Genomic DNA, 14,542 nt, shown 5'->3' with positions numbered 1-14,542 from the left:
GGCGCGAGGCCTGCCTGGGCTCAGCGCGGCCCACGTGGGCAGGCGGGGCCGCCGCTTCTGTCGCGGCCCGGTTCCCCCCGCCTTGTGCCGCCCCACAGCACTGGGCGGCTGGGCGGGGGGAGGATGGTCTTTGCGGTCCCCACCAGGGAGGGGGCGTGTGGCAGGGCGGGCTGGCTTCCAGCCGCTCCTGGTGGGGTTCGGGGACCTGTGCTGGGTCATGGGAGGGTTTCCTCGGGGGCTCCCAGCTTGGGCAGGTGGTGTCCCCTGCCCATCCACCCATGATGGTCTGCTGGGAAGGTGACCGAGCAGCCCAAATGCACCCCCCACCCTTGGCTTCGTGGAAGTCTTTTAAACCAGGTCAGTTTTAGGAAGGAGGGGGCTCCTGATTTTGGACATGGCCCCAAGCTGCTTTGGGAAGCAACAGCGGGTACTGTAAAGGCACATCTTGCAGGCTGGCAGCATGCCTTGTCTTCCTCGCACACATGGGTCTGCCCAGAAATGGGCTGCTTCCTAGGTCTCGTGGAGGCTTAATGGCAGGAGAGTGGATGTATGGTAGGGAAGAGGATGTGGAGCATTTTAAGTTGTACTGTGGGTGATAGTCGGTGATAGGCATGGGAGGAGATTGCAGTAATGCATCTGGCCGTTGGGATGGCTGCTCTGGGACTAGGGTAATGCAGTTCAGCCTTGAGACCGCTTTGAATTATGCAGCTGACCCTTTGGTTGCTGGCCAGCCCAAGGTCAGAGGACAGTTGTAGCAAGCTTGTTTCTGTCTGAAGAAACAAGCTAGCCAGATCAGGGCAGGTGTGTAGGCCAGCATTGCTTGATATAGGATGTAATGGCATTAATCCTGGCTTTGCATGTGGTAGTTACTTGTATCCTAAATAAAATACCATACCAGTCATGAAAGATGGCATATAAGTCTCATTATATATAATCCTTGATTTAGAGACCAGACATAATCTATATACGCCCCTTTGTTCCCTAAATGGAGTCGCTTATATAAATGGTGCAAAAATATTTTAGTCCACAGCTGAAACTTTTCACAATTCCCTCAGTATTCTCAGCCATTTGCAGCTGTAGGTTGATCAGAAAAAAATAATAATAATCTGCTTGCATTAAGGATATTTATGAATTCCTAAAAAGCTGTAGTGAGGGGAGGTATATGTGTGTCTGGGTATGCTACAGTCATCCCATCTAAGGAAAGGCATGCAAGCTGGCAGTGGTGCTGAGTGCCCGCATGTGTGTGCACATACTTCAAAGGGCGGGTTATTCTAATCCATCAGAAGGGTTTTTGTTCAGAAGAGCATGCTTCTTATGAATATTTTAATGATTGTTATAGAAGTCTGTCCAAAGTTCTGTGTTTATGCAAGCAGAAAATAGGCAATGGTATATGCCCAACACCAGAGGAAGGAAAACTTTTGGGCTTGTGTAAACTGGTCACTAGGCTTTTTGGGTTTTGAACTTGGTATTCATTTGGTCTGCTCTGCTGTGTATCTTCAGTGTTACAGACTCTGAACTTCAAGACAATTTTAATTAGTTTGCGCTAATTTTCATATTCTAGAACTTTTTTTGCAGTATTTCAGAAGAGCATTGAAAGGCACAGTTCAAGGCGAATTATATTAATATGTGTTTTTGGCAATATCTGTTTATAGCTGGAGAACATCTGAGGCTCTTCTTTAGAGCTGTTTGTCTAATTTAGGTACCCAGGAATTTGAGAGAGCACTGAATGCTATAAAGGTACTGCTCTCACTGATGAGGTTTCGTTTAGTGCTAGGCTGCTAGTTGGTTCAGTCTTGATTTTGGTTGACTTTTTGCCTCCTTGTTAGGAGACCAAGGCTGAAAATGAACAGGATTTTCTGACTCCAGCAGGAAACTATGACTTACCAACTCTCCCCTTCCTGTCAGATCAAATGTGATTACATTTTTTGCCTTTGTTGTGTTGGTGCTTATATACAGTGCTCTAGTGTTGACTTCTTAGTGTTTGCCTCAGTTCTTTAGTACTGGTCTATGCTCAGTCTTGGTTGAAGTTTACCCCTCAAGTATCAATGATCACTCAGCGATGTTTTAGATGTGCTTAGTCACCCGTTATTGTGTAGTAGGTTTCCACAAGGCTGTTAACGGTTTAAGTGCTCTTGCAACAAAGTTTGTTAGGCTCTTCAATATCCTTTGTAAATCTCTTGGATTACTACTTGTTTGGTTATCAGGCAACTTCTTTCTTTGATATGCTGGTACTCATTTATCTTCATGTATTTTAGGTGTGGCATCAGGTCAGATATTCAGTAGCTTTAAAAACTTTCAGCCATGGCAGAACACTGTTGAAGTCTGTCTAGTTATCTGGCACTGTTTGTGTGAATCTATTTTGATGTCCATGAGTGTCAGTGCTTAGAACGGCCTGAAGAAACTCAAGAAATAGCACTTAGTCTTCCCAGAGGTATCCAGAGACTCCAGGAAGTCTTGAGTATCTCCAGCTGACTTGAAGTGGGAAGTGCATTCTGATTCATTTAGTAGAATTGGTTGCAAGTGTAATGGTGATAGGAGACTTGGGGGGTCAGGGAGAGAGTGATCATGATGGCATAATATTTAGGATTCTAAGAAAAAAGAGAGCATGAGGTTACCAAGAAAGTTGAAGTCTGCATATTTCAAGTACAGTATCCTAACGCTGAAAAAATAGTTGGTAAAGTCCCATGGATGGACAGATTGAAGAGTTACGGGGTCCAGAAGGGCTAGCGGTTCCTAAAAGATATAGTATGGAAGACAGAGCAAGATGCTTTTCTCACACAGTAGGAAGGTAAGAAGAACCCCAATAGATCAGTGTGGTAACCCAAGAAACTTCTTGGCTCCTGCAAAATCAAGAGAGAAACATATAGGACATGGAAGGAAGGCCATATACCAAGGAGTAGCAAATGCTTACAGAGCCAAAATCAGGAAAGTGAAGGCAAAAAATGAGATGCAATTTGGCAAGGGTGTTAAAGAGAATACAAAGAGGTTCTACATAGGAAAGAAAGACCAGGAAAGTTGTGGGACCTCTACTCAATAATGATGATGAGCTGTTAGTAGAAGACTAAGGGAAAGCAAAGCTACTCCATAACTACTTTGTGTATCAGTCCTCGCACACAATAGTTTGTGATCAGACAACTAACAAAATGTAAGCAAAGAAGGGGCATGGATCACAAAGAGAGCTCATTAAATAACTTTTGATAACATCTGAATGAATTTGCATCAGGAGGACCTGACAGAATTCATTTCATGGCACTGAAGGAACTGGCTGAAGCTATTTTGGAGCCACTGGCAATAATATATGTGAAGTCATGCATGACAGGTGACATCCTAGAGGACTGGAAAAAGCCAATACCCGTCTGTAAAAAGGGGGGAAAGGAGGGCCTCTAGAATTATAGATGTCAGCCTGACTTCAGTCCATTGAAGGCTACTAGGGCAACTAGAAATGGATTGATGTCAGAATGTCAGGAGGGTTCAAGCAAGGTTCCACAAGTCTGTTTGGAGTCCAGTGCTGTTTGACTTCTTTATTATTGACTTGGATCAAGGAGTAAAGAACTTCCTGATCAGGTTTGCAGATGACACATAATTGGAATGGGTGGAAACATGAGAGAGAATGATAGAATTCAAAAGGACCCTGTTAATTTGAAGAACTGGGCAATAAACAACAAACTAAAATTCACCAAAGGCAAATGTAGGGTGATATAGATACAAAAGAGGAGATAACTGGTTAGGCAGCAGCATGCTGAGAAAAACTGAAGATTATGCTGGATCACAAATACGATACGAGTCAGCAATGTGTTGTGGTTACAAAAAAAGAGTTTTTGGGGTGTCTTAACAGGAGTAATGCCTACAAAGCAGGGGAAATGATAGTATCGTTGGACCCCAGACAGATTATGCTGGTTATTGTTTGCAGTTCTAGGCTTCACATTTAGTTCTAGCCTCTACATGAAGAAGAATGTAGTGCAGTGCCTGTGGAAGGATCTAGGATTTTAGAAAGGAGGGTGCAGATTCTGTGGTGCATCATCACATAACACAATGCATATTTTTCTCCAGTTAAAAAAAAAACTAGAGTCTTTATAAATATGTTAGAGAAATAGAGCTATATTATTCAGTTTAAGATCCAAGGAAAAAATACTGTATCTGGGTTTGGGGGAGCCTGACTGCTAGCTTCAGTGTGGGGCAGGCCCCTGGTGCCAGGGGTATACAGTTGTTACCCTCCAGCCTGAACACAGATAAAACTGATCCCTGCATGTCCACACATGGGTCCCCCAAACACTCCATTGTGACCCCAAAGTGCCCCTCCCCAGCCTTTATGCATTGTCCCTGCCCACTCAAATCCCCCTGGCTTCATTCTGTCTTCCATTATTCCATTTATTCCCCCCGCCCCCCACATGCTCAACCCCATACCATCATGCCGAACCATCCCCTTTGCATCTCACTAAGTACTATCATGCCCCCTCACTGCCCCCACTACACAGATGTGGTCCCTTATCATCCCTTTCATGCCACATGGAGCCTTCCTGTACTGCTCATACACCCAAACCTGCCTGAAGTGCCTCTCACCTCTCCTCCCAGCTCCTCCTTACTCACAATTCCCATTTCTCCCAACTCCCCTCACACCTCATTTTACTCCCATTGCCTCTGCTCTGGCCTGTCCCTAATGCTAGCATTTCATGGAATTGCTCACAGTGGGAAGAGCCTAGCCTGGCCTGGCTGGGACCAGAGGGTGCTGGCAGTCCTTAGTGCCCATGGAGAGAGGACAGTTACAGCTGCTTGCAAGGAAACAGCACATGGAAGTGGGAGTTGCAGGGAACAGGCTTAAAGTCGGAGCTCAGGGTTGCATCCATGCTGGGGCATAAAGCCAGGCCCTCTGACACTGGATAGCATTACCAGGGCACATTGATTCAGAGGGAGCTCAGCCTGCTATGCACACTAGTCGTGGATGAGGAAGGAAATGAAGTTTCCGTTATTCACATGGGTGCTGCTAGCCTTGGTCCCTATCCTGTAGTCAGACCATTGCACCCATGTAACTAAGGGACTGTGACTCACAAGTGTTTTTATTTTCTGACTTCTTAAGTACCTGTAACTGTTTAGCTGTAATACTGGCTTAACAGTAATGTTTCTGCCTTATCTAAAAAGATCTTTCAAAAAGAGACATTGAGAAATCTACTGAAAGGAAAAGAGATTTCATGGAAAAAAAATTGATGCCCATTCATTAGGGATGCACTGATATATCAGTTGGCTATTGGATCAGCACCGATAAAAGGCGAAATGATGTTATTGGCTTTTTTTGGTCATTGTAGCCGATAATTATGACCGCAGGCCCAGAGCACCCTGGCAAGCATAGTCTGGTCCCTGCAGCCTACTGCCAGCCCTATCCTACAGCAGGCTACAGGTCCCAGTGGGGAGTGGGTAGAGACAGTAGGAAGTAGTCTGGGGGCACTGCCCAGCAACAAAGGGACCATTATTGGCTCCTGCTGCTGCTGTCTCCACCATGGCACCACCACATGCGCAGCTGGGGCCTGAGTGCTAGGGTTGCCACAGAGATGGGTTGCACGCAGCCAGGGTAAGGCACTGCACAAGGGATGCTCTGCTCTGCCAGGTGCCTTTACAAAAGAAACTTCTCCCCTGTGGCCGCAGGAGCTCAGCATAAGGGTCTGCCTCACCCGTCTGGGATGGCAGCACAGCCTTCATGGAACTGTGGGTAGGAGCTGTGGGTAAGGGGGGGATGTGCATGGGAATAAGGCGGTCACTGCCTTCGTCACTAAGGGCTGGAGCAGGCAGGAGGTCTGCATGTGTGTGATAAATGCAAAACAGAAAAAAAAAAAGGTTTATTTATATCAGTAGTTTAAAATGCCTTGCCTTATTACTAAATATCGGTTATTGGATCGGCATCAGCCAATATGTTTGGTTAACCATCACCTATCAGTATTGGCCAAGAAAATCTTTATCTGCACCTCTAACGTTCACGAATGTGATGTTTATATCTTATAGCAATTTGAAATGGGGTGCCACTAAATCTAGAAAAGTTTTGGAGTGCCTTGAGTCTAAAAAGGTAGAGAACTGCTGATACAGAGAACTGAGAGAATCCAAAGGTCAGCAAAAAAGATGTTGAAGGGATTGGGATGCAAGTCCTGTGAGGAAAGGTTAAGAGAGCTAGTAGTTTCCTTTTGAGAAGAAAATTAGATTAAAGAGGGGAAAACATAACAGCTGTTATCAAATATTCAATAGGTTACCATAAAAGAGGAAAGCAACTGTTCTCTTGTCATGAGGTAGGGCATGAAGCAATAGGCTTAAACTGCAACAAAGCAAATTAGTTAAATCTTGGGGGGGGACCAAAAACCACTTCCTTACTGTCAGAATAGCAGGGCAATGGAATGAGCTGCCTAGGATGTGGAATTTCCTTCATTGGAAGTTTTCAAGAAGCTGGATAAGCATTTGTCTGGAGTGGTTTAGGAACAGCATGCCATTCTAGATGAGGGCTGTTCAGGTGGTTAAATCATAGGGGCAACAGTATTAACTCTTTTGGCAATGACACTATAGCTACTGGAGGCTGTGTAAGAAACCCCATTGAGCTGACCCAGAGATCTGACTCATGGGGCTTCATGCTGTGGCAGCCAGAGCCACTTTGTTAGTGCTGGTGGTGAAGGAGTTAAAACCATTGTTGCCATGATTGAACTATTTGTGGCCTGCCAAGTCAATTGAGTTGGACATCCCTGGTCTAGATGATCCCTGGGATTTCTTCCAAACCTATGACTCTGGGACACACACCGTGTGTAAGAATTGTTTTATCCCTTATAGTGTACAGCAGAAGTGTCAAACATGTGGCCTTTTGGCCTCATCCAGCCCCCAAAGCTGCTTTATCCAGCCTGTTGGCTACTGGTACCCACCAGAAACTGGGGGCATGGCCTGCTGCAGAATCAGGCATCCTTGGGCCCTAGTGAACATGGCGATTGGCAAATGAGTGCTGATACAGTGCCCCCCCACCCCTTCCAGCCACTTCTTTGCTGCTGCTACTGTGATACTACCTCCCCAGCTGCCAGCCCTTACCTCATGTCCTATGGTGGGACCACAGCTGGAGCTGCCACTGCAGCACTGGGAACACAGTGCATAGCAGCACTGGCATTGGGCATGTGGTAACAGCTGGAGCCACTGCCACCTGTTCAAGATCAGAGCTGCTACTCATGCTCCATCACACTCTGGGCTGGATCTGGCCTTCAGCGAGCCCCATAGTCTGGATCTGGCCCAGGGCACAAGGTGAGTTTGATGCCTTTGATCCACAGGGCTGGAAACTGATTTTTACTAGCTAACTAACTACTGCTTTCCATCGAAGATAATGATGAGAACTAAGAGAGAGCTCCACTTTTGAGAAAATTAGGGCTTTGCCATTCTTGTGTCCTTTGTAAAGTAACAGGAAAAAATATTTTAAACTGCTTTAAATGCCTTGGTATTTTTTTTTTCAGTATTACACTCTACAAATACTGCTGTAAATTGTCCTTGTGTGAAACTGCTTTGAAAATTATTTCAAAGAAATCTCCAAAATGTCTACAATAGGTATTATCATAGTACTTAAAAGAGCATTTTCAGTTAGATTGCTAAATGTTGTCCAAAAGTTGGCCTTTTTAAAAATATGAATGGTGGGAGGGGAACTTCCAATTAATGTCTGTGTGTCTAATTGAATAGCCTTAAAATTCTTTTGAATTGGTTTTCAAGTAAGACTCATTGTCTGTGATCGGTCACTGTACTTAGAAAGTAGGTCAGTTTGTCACTACCCTCTATAATAAGCATTTTCTCTTTACTTCTAGAACAGTGACACTGAACTATTTTAGACTTGATACATTAAAGTACTGGCTTTCAGCTTTCATTCATTTGTTTTTTAAAGTAGTAATATTTATTAAAAATAATAGAGCAATTCTGTTGCAAAAAAACTCAGACTGCAGCAGGTCAGAATGTGTTTGGTGCTATGGACTCCTATTTAAAATCTTTGGGTTTATCTTGTAGATCATACATAGGTGTTTGTACACCCAACAGTGCTAATATTGCTAAGTTCTCTTAAAAGAATTGCATGATGCATTGGTAAAGAATCATTGTTCTAGAGGGGTGACTTCATACAGCTGTGGGGGAATAAATATAATTGGAGCATCTGGTTCCTTTTGCTACTGAATACCATCCCCTCCCCGCCAAGACCCAAAACTGAAACATGACAGAAGAGTCTGTGTTTAAAAGTCAGTTAAAATATTTTTGGAGTGTTTCTTGGGTTAGGTTTTGTTTTTGTTTTTGTTTGGTTGGTGTTCTGGCACAGGTAGTTTTAATAGTGAAAGTTTTATTTGAAATTCCCCTGCATGTGTAATTCAAAGAAGATTTTTATGGAGTGTGTTTCTACTTTTCTAGATGGTCAGGTTAACAAAGTGTACGTGTGAACTTTGTGATTCTTGTAATGTTTACACTCCAAAAGTTTAGTTGGCTGACTGCCTATGTTGAAAAGTTTAATTTCTGTAGTGATCTTGTTTGAGCTGAAAGGAGTTGATACTTAGTCTGTGTAGTCTCTAATATGCAGCAGCAGTGTAACTTTCCCTTAGGAGTTTCTTCCAGAAACAGCAAAATATATCCATATCCTTTAAACAAAGGAAGCTGACAAATAAATATATTGCTGATCATAATACGTGTTCCCTCTCAACTAGATAAGTGGCAAGGTAAGGAGAAGGGACCACTTCCTTTTTTGTACTTTTGCTTTCAGTAACTGTAGTAGGATTGTTATAGTTCTCAGTATCCCAAAGCATTTGTGACTTTTTTTTTTTTTTTCAAATGAAGCCTGTACAGCAACAGCAGACCCAGGGACTAGATTGCCTTTTGTGTGGCCCATGGGCTGAATCCAGCCTGTGGGGTTTACGTCACCCAGCTCACAGTGTTCCCCACTGGCCCATAAATTTGGCAATTGAGGAGCAGTGGCAGCATGAATTACTGCAACTTCCACTAGATGTCTCTGAAAGCCATGGCAATTAATGTTGCCATTGTTCCCCCACTGCCAAATTTTTGGACTCATAGGAAGCCCTGCAGGCTAGACTGCTGGCACATGGGTTGTTCCACAGCAAGATCTGTCCTGTGGACCAACCTATACAAGGCTGGAAGATTGAGGGTTACTGCATAAGAGGTTGTATTCTGGAAGAGACCGTTATTAAAAGCTGCTTTGGAAATAAAAACAGGGTGGAGTGACTTTTTTTTTTCTTTTTTTAATCATTTGATATTAAAAAAAAATGATTTCAGCCTTGATAAGACTTTGTTAAACTAATTTGATTACTTGCAGTATTGCAACTTCTAGTTAAAATGTAGCAAATTGAACCTTGAAGATCCTTTGTACGTTCCTTGTTTGTATAGAAATAGGACTGATTTATTTTAAAAAGCATACACATACAAGAAGGTAGGTCAGAATCACATGACTTGCTAGTTGCCCATGGATCACAATTTGGAAACCATTTTACTTTCTTTTTTTTATTTAAGCCGAGGCTGGCTGAAGCACAGCAACCACAGGAATCCAAGATCTCCCTCAGCTCCCAGCAAATAGCCGTAATGTACCTACAGATTGCCATTACTGCCCAATTATCTCATTTGAACTTTTCAAGAGTTGTTACAGGCACAAAACAAAATACTGTAAATTTGAGGCTTGATTCTATGTAGCTATTTGCATAAGGCCCATTAAATTCAGTGGGTCACTTCTGTGTTTAATAGCATAAGCTGCATAAGTGTTTATGCAAGTGTTTTTTTATGCAACTACATTTTTAATATCTTTTACTAAACATTTTCTTTGTTTTCAGTACGTTAAATGTATTTTGAAATATTTTAATATACATATACCACAATATTCAAAACTAGGAAAAAAATTAGGCACTGAAGTGTAGTATTTTCAAAGGCACTAAAATGGCTTCGAACTGACCCCAGTGCTCTTTCCTGCCCAGGGCAGGGGGTTGGACTCTGACCCTAACATCTATGAATTTGTGAAAACTCTGGTGGTAGATTATAACTTGGTCAAATAGTTTGGCTTCCTGGCTGCTGGAATTTCAGTAAATTAGAAAGTTGTGTATGAAACATTGTCTAGCTGCTTGTAGAAGGCTCATTTGGCAAATAGCTAGTTGCCCAGTATTGCACAATGATGGTTAAACCTTGTAACCCAGTTCAGTACTATGTAGCAATGCCTGCTTTTCAGCCACAGACTTATCTGGAAAGAGGAAAACACTGAAACTGGCTGCTAGTTGGTGCCAGGGCTGCTGGTAGTTCTTGATTTCAAAACTACTAGGAGCAGCCAAAAACTGACTAGTAGTCATGGAGATCCAGTTGATTTTTTTAAGTCTACTAGCCTTCTTAATGACAAGGTAATTGCACTATAAAGAGGTATGAGCCTCTGATTACCCATTATGTCTGTACCAACTTGGTGGCTGGCTTAATGCAGCTTAAGTGGTGCCTGTCATATAGAGATCAATGGGAAATGGCTTATGCTGTTCACACAATTATAAATGGCTACTGAATTAGCCATTAGTTGCTGCTGAGGCTTGGCAAAGGACCTTGCCTTGAGAGTGGCAGTATATGACCGTGCTGAATTCTAAGCATCACTATGGTTTACGCTTTCTTTCCATCCCAGTTCAAAGACTTGAATCATTTACTTGGACTGTGTCTTATTTGTGACCCGCTGAATTTTTAACACTATAGCTCTGTCCTCTCATTATTCCTAGAAACCCCGTCCATAGCCTACTTCATCTTATTGTTTGAAAGAATTTTGGCACCAGCTTGGTTTTTTTTCCCTTTAATTTTATTCTGACCCCTCCTCCCCCCTTATCTTTTTAACCACATATTTGTGTGTGCATGCTTTTTTTGTGCTGCAAAACATGCTGAAAAGCTTAAAAAGTTACCCTGACGATGAATTATAGCAGTTATTTTAAATTGCATTAGAATTTATTTCAGGGCAGGCAACAGAAGTATTGGGTCAGTGGTTTCAACCTGTGGCCCATGGACCCCTGGGGATCTGCAGACTGTCTAAGGGGTGCCTGAAAGATGACTATGATCAATCAGAAATATGTGAATACTCACACTTATAATTCAAAGTTATAATTCAAATACAATTATAATTGTACCTCTGTTTGAAATTTTTAGGTGTCCACAAATGAAAAAAGGTTGAAAATCATTGTGTTATAAATTCTAACAGGAATTACCTAAATACAGCCTACCAAAAATGCTCGTTCTCTGCCAGCCATCCTAGATCCTACCTTCTATTTTGGGGGTGAAAAAAAGTTTGGTTGAAAGCCTTAGGGAAACTGCATAGTATGATAAGTTTAATTCCTTCTTTTTAGAAAGAAAAACCTTCTTTTAGTACATTAACGGCTATTTGCTGGGAGCTGAGGGAGTTCTTGGATTCCTGTGGTTGCTGTGCTTCAACCAGCCTCTGCTAAAATAAAAAAAGTAAAATGGTTTCCAAATTGTGATCCATGGGCAACTAGCAAGTCATATGATTCTGACCTACCCTCTTGTATGTATATGCTTTTTTTTTTTTAACAAATCAGTCCTATTTCTATAGAAACAAGGAACCTACAAGATTGACCCTCCAGCTGTGTCAGACTGTCAGAGACATGTTTCCTCAGGCTGGCATTTGTTACATAGGACACTACTCTTGCAGACACAATGAATTACTGTCATATCATGAGCTGTCAGCTTTTCAGAGGCTGGCTAAAATGATCTGCTTTGAGAAGGAGTTATGTCAGATTTATTGGAGCTGCTTAAAAATGCTAAACGACAGCAGATGCAGAGATCAACATCCTGATAAATCCTTTCCCAGCAAAGGTGGAATTACTTCCATTGCTCCCTTCCTTTTTTTCTTCAAGTACCTTTTTCATATTCTAGTTTACTTCTGCTTTATTACAGTGCATATGTTAATAAATAATTTTAAAAATAATTTAAGAAGTTTTAAGTCAATTTATCTAACTTATTTAAATTAGACTTTAATGTATTTTGCATTTCAAAGTATCCAAAATAAATCATTAAAATGTTAGTTATCAGACCTGGTTTCACTCTTCCATAAATACAATTTTAGCATAATTTGAGAGACGCTAAACTACAGAACTGCTTTTATGCAATGTAAGTTGTTTTCTTTTCCAGATCAAAGTATTTTAGAACATGTTCAACTGGAGAACATTTCACTATAGAGGCAAGTACTTTTTTATTTTTGTTTTAAACCTTGAAAACTTTTGTAAAGTGTGCAATCTACTTAGGCCTTTAACGTTTTTCAAGGCTTGTACAAAATGGAAGCTCTTAATGCTTTAGCCAGCTGAAGTAACAGTGCTGTGAAAAAAAAAAAGTGGCTTCAGTGGTGCTTTCTGTGGTGGAGCAGGTAAAGGTAAATGAGCCTTGTTGGACCAGTCAGAAATTAATTTGTAGTGCATATAGGAATGAAAGTATGACATCTGCAGCACAGATGGGCTGCAGGAGCCAGCACTTTGGGCCAGTGCTGACAAGGACCCGCCAGGAGAGTGCCCTTTGGGGCACCAGCAGCAGGACCAGGTGCTCTCCCCACCCTCAGCTGGCAGCACAAGCAGCCTAGTCCTGTGCCTTCCTGCTAACTCAGGCTATGCAGCCCAGGCCAGGGACGGCCCCTGTGATGAGCAACTCCAGGTCCTATCCAGAGGGGGCCACTGCCCGGGCAGCTAGGTGCTATTCTGCTGTGCCCCAGGAAACTGCAGGCAGCTGGACCACCTCACCGCCATCAGAGATGGAGTCAGACCGCCTGCCATAGTCTTCTGGTAAGCCCCAACAGGGAGGAGAGTGGGAGGGGAAACGATGCACTGCAGCCACCTGTGTCTGCACCAGTTGACCTAACCTGCCCCCTGGCGGCACACCTGGAGTCAGGACCTGCAGCAGGGGTGGCCCTCCCACCATACCTTCCCCGACCTGCCTGGCCGAGCTCCCCCTGCTCCCTGGACTTTCCTGCTCCAACATGCAGGGAGGCAGGAGGCAGTTCAGAACTTTATTGAGCAGGTTGTGACCTCCTAGTTAGGCAGCCAAGGGCCTGTGACTTGCAGAGAAACTCGTCAGTGGCAGCGGAGAGCTTCTCCTCAGCTGCAGGTGTCAGGGACTCTTAACATAGGCGGAGATACCCCTCCAGCTGGTGACACACCTTGCAGGATAGTACAGGCTTGCCTGAGGTGCCATCAAAGCTCAGAGTCCTGTGCCACGTTCTCAGCTGCGCCTGGGACACCATGGCAGTCAGCAGTAGCTGTGTGTAGTGAGTTGGGCACCCCTCACTGTATTCAAACAGCTCATCATTGCATGCCTGGGAGGATTCTCAGTAGGGGCAAACTTAGGGTGCAGGCCATGTGCAGCAGGAACCCTGGTCCTAGACAACTCTCCGGAGAGGGCCACCAGGGAGAGCGGGGGACATCACCAGTTGTGCATCCTGGCCAGGCAGGAACCCCTCATCCCCTGGGCGCCACAGGCCTGGTGGCACAGGAGACAACTACCTGCCCTGTAAGGTGAAGAATGGAGAGGAGTTGGTCCAGAGTTGCCATGGCAGCTGTCAGTAGGAGCCAGCCCTTGCCTGGCCTGGGGACAGGACAGAGAAGGCAGGCTGCCTGCTGCAGATAACAAGTAGCCTGCCTGCCCCTGCAGAGGGAGTGGAAATGCAGGGCTTAGCCAGTGACCACCTATGGCAGGGCCTGCCCGACCAGCTTACCATGGTTCGTGGGTACCTGTGCACACATAATCCCCAGTCTGAGGCTGGGCAGTGCACAGCCCCTCTGTGTGCTACCCAGTGCATGTTATCTCTGAAATGCTGCAAACTCTTACAGACGGCCTTTCTGTCCTTGCTCTGCAGGTTCAGCAGCTGCATGTGGTGAACAAGCACCAGTCATGAGCAAGGACACTGCCACCATCAGCTGGTGCCCTCCACATGCGCTGCCTCCACCACGGCACACGCATGACTGCACCCTTCTGCTGGACAGACTGGTCATAGTGGCAGGCGGCTCATGGGCTTGGCAACCCTAGGATCTGGAGCAAGAGAGGGACCAGGAGGTCCTCACCTTCCAGGACAGGCTCCTTGCCTCCTCCACTACCTACCTATCACTGTACTTCTACCCCACTGATCCCCTCCCCCCTTTGCCTCCTTACAGTTCAGAAAGGACATTGTACATGGTCACACAGGAAGCAGGACCTTTATTGTTGGTGTATGTTGGGGTTCGGGAAGGATGCGTTGCTGGGAGGGAGTGTGCTGTTGAAGAAGAAGGGGAATTTGTGTTGCAGGGAGGGCGGGTGTGTTATTGTGGTGGATGAAAATAAAGTTTGGTGTTGGTTACAAACTGCCCATCGTGTGCGTGGTTTTGGAGTTGCCCTGTCGACGTGGGGTTCGTGGATGGCTACTCAGGCGCCCTACTGCAGGGGGTTTCATAGTTTCTAGGGTCGGAAGGGACCTGAGCAGATCATCTAGTCCGACCCCCTGCCATGGCAGGAAAGAATACTGGGGTCAAGACCCTAGCCGCCCTGACTGTGAAGTAGCACCTCCTGATATCTA

General features: G+C 44.4%; 1 protein-coding gene across 1 annotated transcript in view; it reads left to right on the top strand.

The window, feature by feature from the left end:
- The window catches only part of AP1AR (adaptor related protein complex 1 associated regulatory protein), a 50,485-nt gene that overhangs the window by 15,437 nt on the left and 20,506 nt on the right, over positions 1-14,542 (top strand). Inside the window, exon 2 of the mRNA XM_019533961.1 lies at positions 12,123-12,187. Coding sequence (XP_019389506.1) covers positions 12,123-12,187 — 65 coding nt within the window. The remainder of the gene's footprint in view (positions 1-12,122; positions 12,188-14,542) is intronic.

This window comes from Crocodylus porosus, unplaced genomic scaffold (assembly GCF_001723895.1).
Source record: "Crocodylus porosus isolate Cpor-Errol unplaced genomic scaffold, CroPor_comp1, whole genome shotgun sequence".
Lineage (NCBI taxonomy): Eukaryota > Metazoa > Chordata > Crocodylia > Crocodylidae > Crocodylus > Crocodylus porosus.
Note: the sequence above shows the minus strand (reverse complement) of the source record. Positions and strands in the feature narration are given on the sequence as shown.